The sequence below is a fragment of the Symphodus melops genome, assembly GCF_947650265.1.
Source record: "Symphodus melops genome assembly, chromosome: 4".
NCBI classification, from domain to species: domain Eukaryota; kingdom Metazoa; phylum Chordata; class Actinopteri; order Labriformes; family Labridae; genus Symphodus; species Symphodus melops.
In genome coordinates this window covers 18,316,292-18,328,297 of record NC_136694.1, presented here as the reverse complement: position 1 = coordinate 18,328,297, position 12,006 = coordinate 18,316,292, and the positions used below count along the sequence as shown (strand labels likewise).

The 12,006-nt window shown below is 39.5% G+C and overlaps 1 protein-coding gene and 1 pseudogene across 2 annotated transcripts; both read right to left on the bottom strand.

Moving 5' to 3' along the window:
* Nucleotides 1-1,302: 1,302 nt before the first annotated feature.
* Nucleotides 1,303-4,506, bottom strand: LOC306823088 (transmembrane protein 82-like; annotated as a pseudogene). The gene is made up of 4 exons: nt 4,466-4,506; nt 3,426-3,612; nt 2,866-3,282; nt 1,303-2,587 (listed from the first exon to the last, which is right to left on the bottom strand). The product of its transcript is annotated as a transmembrane protein 82-like (transcript).
* Nucleotides 4,507-4,554: 48 nt separating this feature from the next.
* On the bottom strand, nt 4,555-11,006 carry slc25a34 (solute carrier family 25 member 34). Its single transcript, XM_079342694.1, has 6 exons — nt 10,902-11,006; nt 9,768-10,302; nt 7,362-7,427; nt 6,179-6,331; nt 5,934-6,068; nt 4,555-5,832 (listed from the first exon to the last, which is right to left on the bottom strand). The coding sequence occupies exons 2-6, from the start codon at nt 10,254-10,256 to the stop codon at nt 5,644-5,646; spliced, it is 1,032 nt and encodes a 343-aa protein (XP_079198820.1). The 5' UTR covers nt 10,257-10,302; nt 10,902-11,006; the 3' UTR covers nt 4,555-5,643.
* Nucleotides 11,007-12,006: the final 1,000 nt, after the last annotated feature.

Sequence of the window (12,006 nt, the reverse complement as noted above, 5' to 3'; positions counted from 1 at the left end):
GGCAGGCAAACACACACACACATACACACACACACACACACACACACACACACACACACTCATGTAGGCATGTGTACAGATACATGTACAAAAAAAAAAAGCGAAAGCACGCAGTTCGACTTTGTTCAAATGTTATTGATCTCATCAATAAGTCTGATAAGAATTTTTTACCACACGTAGAAGCAAAAACAAAAACTCTTTTTTTCTTCTTACATGTCAGCAGGATGTGACTGTAGCTGCCTTTTCCTGTAACTCTTTATCTTTTCTGTGCAGATCTCTCTTATTGTTCTGTCAGCTTTATTTTCTATGCATCCCTCATTTACTCTGCCTCCTTTTCTCTTCTCCCTCTTGCCTTCTTCCCTTCCCCCCAACTGCACTTTATCACTTTGGCCTTGACTCATTATCAGTGCCACATGGCATTTCTTCTAGTTGTGCCTTCCACAGTCTGATCATATATGATGGTCTCCAAACAGAATTTCATAAAGCAACAGCAAAGTAAGCAGCTGTGTTACAGTGCAAAGACTCAGGGCATTGTGCAAGAGGAGATATGGGTTTATTAGGAGAGGAGGGGTGGGGGTAAGTGATGTCTGAGCTATGAAAAAGCTGCTTTGTTGTGTTTGCTGCTCTAAGCGCAATCAGGTCGGCCGATCTGCAAAGGTTTTGGTTGGAGTCTGCAGCCAAAACTTATGAGGTCTACTCAACTCCAAAGAGCCAAAAAGAGAAAATGGAAACTACAACAACAACCAAATAAAAGCTTCTCTGGTTAGTGTGGCATATACTGTGGAAAACTGAGTCAGGAATGTGTGAGAGAGGGGGAACAGGAGACGGAGATGAGGAGAGCGATTGGGGTCTCTGTTGTTCCAGTTCTGAGGAAAGGAATGCTGCAGTGATGTCACAGCTGCAAGAGGGAGCATGCCTAATGATGACACAATCCTCAGACCTCCAAGCTCCACCCCCTTACAAAAAACAACCAAACTCCTCATTAAACTCCCTGAACCTTTTTTCCCCTTTCTCCTTCTACTGCATGACTTTTTGTTTTACTAAACCAACATCACACAGGAAGTTTGACTCAAATTAAAAAAAATAAGCTAAGTATAAGGAGGGCAGCAAAAGAAGGATAATGGAGGGAAATAAAGGAAAAGTAACAGGAAGAAACAATGAAAACTCCTAGCAGGAAAACAAAGGAAATGGCATGCTCAAAATGGAAGTTTTTACTTTGTTTCAAGGTTTCTGTAAAAAAACTAGAAAGATTGGGTAAAAATTGATCAACTCTGAGAGATTGTGAGAAACAGACCAAAAACAGAATGCCAAAAAAGTGAATGAACAGTGGCTGAGCTAACCTTAATTTTACTCTTTAGAGAGGATAATGCTCCTGAGCCATGATCTCATAATGCATAGGATGTATAACTTTATTAGACCTTCATGCATTTTTAATGCCAACTCTAGAGCTACAAAGTCATAACATAATTCAAAAGTATAGATGATACTTTATACAACTGTTTTCACAGGCTCAGCAGTACTTCCAATTGTAAGTAAACTGATCCTTATGTGTAAACTTGTTAGAGTGTCCTTTAATTGTTGACATATGGTGACCCACAGGAGGCCATCAGGGTAAATGTGGTATCCTGATGATTACCATCTGACACACCCTCTTGACCTAATCCCCATAGCCATACATTTATTATTCATAAACAATACTATGTTAAAAAGTTGTTGTTACAGTGTATAGTGTCAATCAGTGTTCTATATAAATTCCTCTTTCTATCTGCAGTTGGGGATTTTCTAACAAATTACCCAGGCTTTGTATGCCGTAATGTGCAGCACAGCGATGCCTTTGAAGTGTTTTTCAATCATTTCATGAAGCATTGCCACATTACAACAAGGCAAACTAATTGATTAATCACATTTACTGAAGCTCCAATTAACACTGAAAAGAATACAACACCTGCTACAGAATAACCTCTTTCTGTTTTACATAAAAGGCAATAACAACAAGTACTGATAACAAAGAGGAAGATGGCTTGCGCACTGCAGGTCTCCAATATTCCAGCAATTTATTTATGTAGGAGAATATTAGCATGGACACAATAACACACAGACACACACACACACATTGTGAATATCCGTATAACTCTTCCTCGTCACACTTCTTGAGATTTCAGGCACATCATCATCTTTCATCGAATGAGGATTTCTTTGCGCTTGCCCTTGTTTTGGTGCTATAGGATCGTATTTGCTCACTTGTGTGTCTTCTTCTTCCTAAAAAATGATCTACCACAGTTAAATCATCACCTTTTTTGTACATTTCGTCACATGACTTTAAAGCACTGCTTATGCAAGGAAACGGAAAAAAAAAACAGAAATAATAAATGAGTTCATGAATCAAATATGAAGAGGGTAACAGACCTTCAGCACAGCTTGCAGCAGGTCCTGTGAAAGCAGCAAACAGACAGTTTTACCCAGGAAAGGGATGAGCACGTGAAGGACATTAGTCCAGTCTTCCACAGTCAGCTTAAGCAGTAAATAAGGCTCCCAGCCGCATCATTACAGTAAGTAGGGACTGAAGCAGTGTGACGATTCTGATCCTCTATGCAAAAATAAATAAAAAGATTACAATGAAAGAAAGTAACTGCTGAATAACATGATACCTGCTTTGACGTGAGAATTGTTGTTTGATTGATAATTTCAAACCTCTATTTAAAGTGTTGTTGGTGTTATTTCATTTGATTTACAGTAAATGACTCACATCCCTTTGGCATTTTGTCCCTTTGTGTGACCAAACTAACTTCCATTCTGTGCTTTCATACATTTATCTAATCTAATCTAAAATGTTTCCTTCCTAAATAAAGGCTTTAAAACTCAAACACTTCGACCCTCCCCTTGAATATAAACCAACAACATGGTCTAGTGGAGTCCAGAACTGTAGAGCATCCTTCTAGGACAGGAAGTGTTCATAAACCGTAGCGGTGGAGACCACAGTGGCCAAAGTGAAGGAAAAAAAACGACCCCCCTTTGCAGTGTAATCAGGATGGTTTGTCCAGAGGTCAGCAGGCTGATGCATTTCCCACAGTACCGCTCTGTGCTGTGTAGAGGATACAGGCTGGCCACATGAAGCCACAGACTGTGGCTGACACCTGCCAGTGGCCAACTGAGAGCAGCTGCCAGAAACAAGCTAAGAGCGCTGTGTAGGGCCCCCTGATGGAGAAAGGCCATAGTGCAGAAAAGGCCACAGCCCAGGGAAAACTGACTCTGGATAAGGAGCAGGCCTCTGACATTGGCATCCTAAGTTCAAATAGATTCAGGAGGTTGACTGAGAAGATTTCACAGCTATTGGGAGGTTCTACATGTAGAATAAAACAGGACGTGTGGATGTAAAACAAGCCTCAGTCAGTATGTTTTTAGCTTTTAATGTTTGAAGAGCTCACCAGTCCTGCTGATGCCCAGGCTGAGACAGCTCGGAGAGAAAACTCCAGACCTATCAGGGAGAAGACCCTTGAGCCCACCAGGGACAGGAAGACTGTCAGAGACCAGAATTGGAGAGCTGATCTCCAATCTCTGCTCAGATTATTGCCCAGTGAGGGTGACCTTTGTGGGCTCTCAGTTTCAGAATCACTGTTCAGGAAGAAATGGAGTTAACAAATATTGCTGCAAAGGTTTGAAAATGAAACACATAGAGGACTGTTTAGCATGTTTTATTTAGTTATAAACCAAGTAATACAAACATTTCCCTTTAGTTCTATTTGGTTTAAGTCACGAAGTTGTTCCCATATTATGCTTTTTCTGGTTTTATAAAGTCTCTATTTTTCCTACTTTTTTATGGATGATACTCACCTGCATGTTTGAATAAAGTAATAAATTCATCAAATTGCAGAGCACTGATATGCATAAGCACCCACAAGGCCTTTGTTAAAAGTAAAAACCCAAGTGAATGAGTATAAAAGTCAATATCAAGGTCACTTTGAAAAAACCTGTCCATTGGGTTTCAATAAAAAAAAGTGTCCATTCAGACATTCCCAGAATCCATGGTAATGGGAGAAACATTTTTGTTCTTTTTTGAAGAAGAGAACACAAAAAAGGCCACTAACTCTTGCTCATACCACTAATGGTCCAAGAACACGATTAGTAATTACAAGTACTGAATCCCTGTGAGCCAAACCTTTTCTTTTACTTTATTTTTGATCAGGTCTGCGTGTCCTTCATATTTACGTTTCAAAGGTTAGAGGTGATTTGAGTGAGTTTGTCAGCTCAATCATTTCCTGATGAAAGGGACTGAAAGTACTCTCAAACAGATGATTACACTGTAGGGAGCAATCAGAACTTATCACAAGTCCCAATTTGCTAACAGTGGCTCTATCATGTATTTCAAAGATGCAGCAAATGGGCCGCAGATGGCCTAGTGGTTGGGCTGCACCCCTTGTGCGGAGGCTGTCGTCCTTTAAGAGGGCAGTCTAGGTTTCAGTCCAACCTGCGCCGCCTTTCCCGATTTCCTTCTATATCCAATGTCATATCTTAATAAACGCAAACAAAACTTTTAAAAAAGGCACTTTCATCTAATACAATTCAAAAACAAATTTATTTACATGCCATACAAAAATGTCTTTTATATTCTGATTAAGTGCTGTTCAAAGGCCTGATCTGTTCAATTGCTGTACATAAAAACATTACATTAAATCACATTCAGTGCTTAAAGTACCAGTAGTTCTTGTGTTACAGTAGTTATTAAAGGCATAAAGTATTTTTTTTCACAACTAGCAGATAAGGCAAGTAAAATAATGCATTTAATTTTAAATGATCAAATATCTACAGCCAAAGAAGCCTAGCATGACATACAGTGATGATTCCTTCAGGTTATCTGCAGTCCATTGATAAGCAAGCCAGTCTCTCATATCTGCTCGAGTGTGAGAAAACCCTGAGATGTGGCTTGTCTGAGGTACTAAGGCAATATCAGATAGCTTATTAACAACATCAAATGTTTAAGAACTCCATAGGAACCCCTGAAAATGTCTGTAGTCTCTGTCGATCTTCCTCAAGTACTTCACCACTTATCAGCCTGGCCCTCTTCAGACAGAAATAAGCTTATCCACTTGGTTGGCGGAGAAGGTTAATACCACCCCAAGAAGCACCTAGCATGACTCTGTTGTATCAAATTCCACTTCCAGGACTTCCCAGTGTTGCATGTAATATCTCTTTTAAACTGTACAAAATAGGTAAGAATGACAATTTGCCATTTCTTACTGAGTAGACTGCCATGATGAGCAACCAGGTGAGATTCCAGGATGTTAGCATTATAGCCAAAAACAGTCTCTGTCATTTAGAAAAAAACATGAATGAACCAGATTGAACAGATTTGATTTAGTAAACGTTTAACCTTTTGGATAGTATCTGTAAATAGGATTATGAAAGGTGATACAATTGAACAAAACCAAGTTAACAACTTCCCTGTTTAGTCCTACAGCTAAGCTTACAACTCTACAGTATAAGCTCTACCTTCATTTAAGAAATGAAAGTCATATCTCTAATTTCATTTAACTCTTGGTAAGAAAGCAAATATAAGCATTAACCCAAATGCAACTTTTGCTTTCAGTTCAGTGTTTCATTAGTTGAGTCTGGTCCAGCCAGTTATACACAGTGGTTTAGGATAATTCAGCTCCTTCCCTGACTCTGGTTGTCCTTCATTGTCTGTTGTCTCATCATGTCCCAGAACAGCATGCTCAGGACAGTGTGTGGGGCCAAGCGCAGGAAGACAGGGCCCATGCCTTTATATAACCCCAGCAGGCCCTCAGCTTGGCACACCTTCAGCATACAGTCGGAAAATCCGTGATACAGACGGCCCTGAAGGGAAACGAAAAACAAAAAAAAACTTGAAGCTAAACATTAAGCTTTTATGGCATTATTCAGTGCAATAGCACATTTTGGAGGATACTTAGACTCACCCTGTGAGATTCATCTATTGGCTGGTTGTAAAGACGTGTACTTATGACATCAAATGGCGTCATTGTGATCGCCACTGCAACCCCACTAACCATGGCAGCTAACAACGCTGTGAGCCAGCTGTTTGGACTAAACCACTGATAGGAAAGACAGAAACAGATAAGGAACTGAGACTCGGGCCGACCACATTGCATAACCACAATTTTTTACATGTGCTGTAAAAATGTCAGCTGTTTCGCACGTCTACCTGGGAATGTGCCACCCAGTCCTTTGCCGAGGTGAAGGTTGCCAGTTGAGCAGCTGATCCCACCATGACTCGAGGCACGGCCCCGTTCACACCCCTCCAAAGGCCAATCACACCTTCTCTTCTATAGATGGTAGCAAAGGCATCGGACACCCCCTAAAAAGGAAGACAACAACGGCATTGGTGTCGGCCATATTAGATAATAGTAGAGGTAGACATTAACAATGATGCATTTTCTCTTTTGAAGAATGAATTTATAGGTAAAAGCTTGATTTAAGCATAAAGCTTAGTGAAGCCATAACAAAGGGGCCTGTTTATAACAGACATTTATGTGGTGTGTATCAATGTGTATTTACTTGTATAAAATCTATAATTCATTTTTTATTGTAAATCTCTCAAATGCGTTTAGTAATATCAACCTAAATCATTTGAATGTTTAAACAGTTTCCATCAGTAGTGGATTCTCACCATGTAGGCCAACATTTATTTGAGTTTACCTTCTCAAATTTGTACCGTTCAGTATCTTAAATACTACAGGTGTTTTTAATACCTGTGACTTGTTGTCAAGTTGTAGGGTGGGTAAAGCTATGCTGTGAATGACGTGTCCAAGCTGTGTATGCTTATTAAAAGAACAAAAGGATGTTCTGCTTTACAGGTTTAAGAAAACCCAAAGAAAGGTGAGGCAGCTTCCAATCAAGCACAGTTACACACACCTGAGTGTAGAATCCCCAGATTAAGCAATGGCGTTTTATACTTTTACAGTAATTTACACTGAGCTGACATTTGATCAGCATGAGTGATAATACTGGTGTGGATGGACTACAGGGGAACTTTTTTTAAGAGAAAGTGATGGATGTGATGTCACATCCTCAATATTAAACCGAACAGTGTAGTGAGCAGGTACAGTTTGCTATGGCAAGCCTCCTTACCATTAACATTCTGCACTTACACTTAAGAATCAATAATATTATCAAATCTGACACTTTGTAGGGTTCAACTTTTAAAAGCAGTTCATTCAATTCTGATCCTTGTACATTTTTCTGCCCATACTTGAATAATTAAATGTTAAATGATCCCTTCTATTGAATGTTTACACTGTGTATTACTACTGTAAGGGAATCATTAGAATACATAGATGAAATAATACAGAGGCATGTGTTCATGTGTATTGTTTAAATCATTTTACCAGATGGTTATGCTGGTGGCCTACAGCTATGGCTTTCATACTTTGAGCCTGCAGATGGGTCTTCACCTATGAAAACAACATGGGACACAAATGTAACTGACAACCGAAAAATCTGGATTGACACTCATATATGGGTCACAAATTACACAAATCACATGAATTTCTTTAGACACTTCTCTGACTATTTTTACTTGGCCTTAATGATGCAACAGTTGCATAATACATAGCATACACAAAATCATGATGCCTCTCTTGAGGAGTCAATAAATAAACCTTTTCCCACCTTCACTCTCTGCCAGAAGCATCAAAGCAAGGAGCCACAGGACATAGTATCCTGTATATTTTAGGCAGCAGTGTAGAGGTGTAACAACATGTAGGCTATACTTAGTGACCTACTGTAGATCTACACAAACACGTCAAACAATATTGTCTTTCCATGACTGTGCAAGAGATCAGATGATTTGACACATATTGACTGACAGCTAAGAGAAATAAACACCCTGACTCCTCCTGTGGTGCATAAGAGAGGACACTCAGCGGTCACTCGAAAACAGTGTAGTAAATAAAGAGACAGTGAAATGTGAGACTGGTGTTAATATCTAAACATGTAAACTAATAAACTTTATGACATACACACTCACCTTTTGAAAACCATGATAGAGATGAATTACCAATCCATATGGACAGGATATGGTTAAGTAAGTGTATGATCAAATTGTTGATTTTGTACTGTTTATTTTAGATGTAATTAAGTTAGGTGTGGACTCACATAAACCGGATTCTGCTGTACACACCCATGTAATGTAACTTTGGCTCACATATCTTTCTGCTTGATAAAAACAGACGGAGGAAACTTTAGACTGCTTTGAAACTGAGCTGCTGTGTTTTCATGAAACTGTGTTCAGGCCAAGAACTGATGGTTTTAAGAGCCGATGGCTTTATGCGTCCAGTTTTCATGCAAGCTTCTCAATGTGCTTTCTCTGTTTTCTCCATACCATAAAAATGGTGAAAGCCTTCAGTCAGGAGTTTGTTGTGGTTTATTTTGACATCTTCTTTCGTAAATGAACATTGTTATTACATCTTAGATTTCTATTATTTCAAGGCTATCATTCAGAAATATCCACATGATTTTATGTTTCCCTGAGTTTGTGCTGTGCCAAAGCTCAGCATGGAATTAACACAAAATTAGGATATTTTAATAAAAGACCATAACTGCAGGACACCAAAAGCCAATTAAATAAACTGATGAGTGAGTGAGCTTTGGTTGAGCTTCCAAACAGATGTGAACATTAGATGTTAAACCTCATGCTTTAAATTGGAACCGTCAGGACTGGATCACTTCATGACCGGCACAGAGAGGATGCATGTTCAGGAGAAAATAAAATGATCCTTTGTTTTACAGCAGAATCCTATTGTACTGTATAAAGTATGTCCAAGTGACTGATAGGATTGACTCTAAACACCTCTTGTTTTACAATGTCACACAAGCTTTTATCAAGTTAATCAATACGTAATCTTAAATACATACAAAAGCAGTAGATCTGTTATAAAGAGCTGACACACTGTTTGAGTTATGTCAGCCCCATCTGGTTAACAATTGTCTGTTTTCTGATCCTGGATATGTTGCTATAAAGAAGCAAACAACACCCTGCTGAAACCTTTTGAATAATTTAAGTGATGCTTGCCCTTAGAAGAAATCAACTGTATCATTTTTCCATATTTGTTCTCTTGTCTTCTGGCTTGTGTCCAACTCCACTAATTAACTTATGTGGTTTCCTTAACATGTCTGTGTGATGTCGAATGTAACCTCATCTGAATGGTCTAAATGATATACATGTGGATTCAAATGTCCTGTAACCTACAGGGCTCAAAAACACAGAAAAGTACAAAAAGGGACACAATGGCTGACACCTTATTCTAAATTTCCGAGACGTACTTGTCCTACTTATGTATAAACTTTACACAGATTATCAGTGCATAGATGTGACCCTAAAAATTATACCTTGTATTGCAGTTTTGTCGAACAAACTTACAAACAACCAGCAGGCTAAATGGCCACAATTAAGATTGACCTACATGGCTTGTAACACCAACAAATGTTTATCTTTAGCCTCTTTAAAACCTATTGAGTTAAGCTATAAAGTGTAATTGTATTACACTTTGCTTTTTTCCTTGTAAATAACTGTACATTTTGGCATCTAAAAGCCATTTCAATTCATCAGTCTGAACTGATAAAAAAAAACACTGAAGATGATCTACTGTTAACTCCCATGCATACATTCTGTGATGAGAATGTGCAAGTAGAAAATACTCTGTAATACAGGTTACAAGTAAAAATACAGGATGACTCCTAATTCAATTTAGAACATAAATTTACATCACATAAACAACAGAAACCAAACCTACCAGATAGGCAGGAGAGGCAATGAATGCACCCACAGCCCCAGCCGCAGCCCCTGACAGTAGGCTCCCCCCGTGGAACGAGGTGAGCCCCAGAGCTTCACAGTAGGAATAGGAGCCCAGCCTCACTCCGTTCATCACACCCTGGTACATCAGCCCCACTGAGAGTCCCTTCTGCAGGCCTCGCAGGCCATCTGTGCGGCCCACCACCCAAAGGGCCTGCAGTACTCCTCGGTAGTGTCTCTGGTAGGACCCCCGAGCACGCAGCTCTCCCTGCAGCTGCAGGCGGGTCTTCACAACCTCCAGAGGGTTGGTGAACACACAGGCGGCGCAGCAGGCGACAGCACCTAAGGCGAAGTCCAGAGGAGGCTTGACAGCTGCAGGGGGTGATGAGGGCCCATAGACAGCAGACACAGTGGATGCCATCCTGTGGGAAGGGTGGGCTCCAAAAACAGATTCTTCTGGTGAAGCCTTCAGCAGCCGAGCACTGGTCATCCCTGAGACGTGTTCTATACAGTTCTAAGTCCTTGTGATGACTCGTCTGGGTTTGTTAAGGAACAGGGAGATTGTGTTTAACTTGATACTGAAGTCAGAAACAAATAAACTCTGGTGATGATTACTAATTTAACATTTCTTTTGGTCTCTGTCAGAGGTATTCAACCACGTCCTTTACTGCATTTCTGTTCAGGGAAGGCGCCATATACAAAAGAAGTATGATGACGTGTTTTATTTCGCTTTTTTACTTTCATTTTAAGCTGCAAATATACACATGGACTCTGATCTGCTACATGAACACTGACGACAGAGAGTCAAAACATTCCCTGCTGTTTGACTACACTCTCAATAATGTTACAGTATGTTTGCAGTACACCTCCAAACGCAAGAGAAAAAAAAACTTGCTACACTTAAAAACTGACTCAAACCTAATATGGTAAAAAAACAAAAACAAATCTAACCCACACAAAGATCACCTGACATGAAGCAGTCCTACTCAACTTCAGGCTGATTCATTCAAACATATTTACAACTGTATAAACAAACACGGAATAAGTTCAGGAGACTCAAACACCCTCAGATAAAACGTCTCCCACAGGCTGTATAAGATACTTCTGTAATGTGGTTTCTTCATTTAAAACTCACAGTGCTGAGTGGCCCTCCTGTGCAGCTCCATTCTTCCTCTCTCCCATCATTGTAAACATGTGTCCTCAGCACATTCATTGTACAAGTCTCCTCCCCCTGTCTCATGGCACAGCCAATGGGTTTCAGACCTGTCTGCCACATCACCATATCCCCTAATGAGCACCAATCACAAGGTTCTGCTCTAAACTGCCCCTGCTCCTGTCCAATAGGAGCTCTCTGGGTAAAAGGTTGCAGATGGTCAAAGAGGAGGTGCAGTCTCTAAAGGGCAGCAGAGTAACGATCAGAATTGACTGAGTCAGTAGTGTAATAAAGTCAATCCGTCCAATATACTGTAGTAGGGATAATCTCAAAAACAAAACAAACAATGCTGTCCTGTTTTATTTATTTATTGCACCATGTTTATTTGTTTATTTATTTAAAGGCCCTTCAATCATTTGGCCAACAATTTAGTAGGTGGGCGATCATTAAAAAATTTAAAAAAACAAAACAAAACAAAAAAAGTAATCTGTGGGTATCTGTTATTTAAAGTGAGAGGATTTATGTCTCTGACGCAGCATCTTATTTTGTACGCCGAAAATCCACGCGAGGGCGCTCCTGTACAACGTCCTCGTATCTAACTCTCAGTGCATCGAAATGGAAAATGACATTTTTTCTTGGAAACACCAAACTCCATCCAACCTTAGATTTCGTTTAGTGGATGAAGATGATGTCGACTTGTAAATGAGTCTGAACATAATTGTTAACACATAATTATCAAACCTGAAATACATAAAACATTAACTCTTTTAATTGAACCACTTAAGTTTCAAACTATTATGTATTTATAACAATCAATTTGACGTCAACATTAACATAAAAGAACAAATGTTGGTATTTAGACTTTTGGATAAACTATCATTCTATGTCCCCGTCACTATATGTAAAAGATGATGTGATCACCCCTTTTGTCTTAAACTACGAACAGTCAAATTTGTTGTCTTTGTTACATTTTTTAAGGGGCTCTAAGGCAGGTGATGGCCTGTGTAGAGTTTGCATGTTCTCCTGCATAACAGGGTTACCTCAGTCATTGGGATAGAGACATGGTTGTTAGGTTAATTGGTGAAAA

What these genes read in the sequence shown, in the direction of transcription:
- slc25a34 (XM_079342694.1), bottom strand. Translation starts at nt 10,256, where the DNA reads ATGACCAGTGCTCGGCTGCTGAAGGCTTCACCAGAAGAATCTGTTTTT. An exon ending in ACTGGGTGGCACATTCCCAG is followed by an intron (nt 6,069 to 6,178) that starts GTAGACGTGCGA and finishes CTTTCCTATCAG; the next exon opens with TGGTTTAGTCCAAACAGCTG. An exon ending in CAATAGATGAATCTCACAGG is followed by an intron (nt 5,833 to 5,933) that starts GTGAGTCTAAGT and finishes GTTTCCCTTCAG; the next exon opens with GGCCGTCTGTATCACGGATT.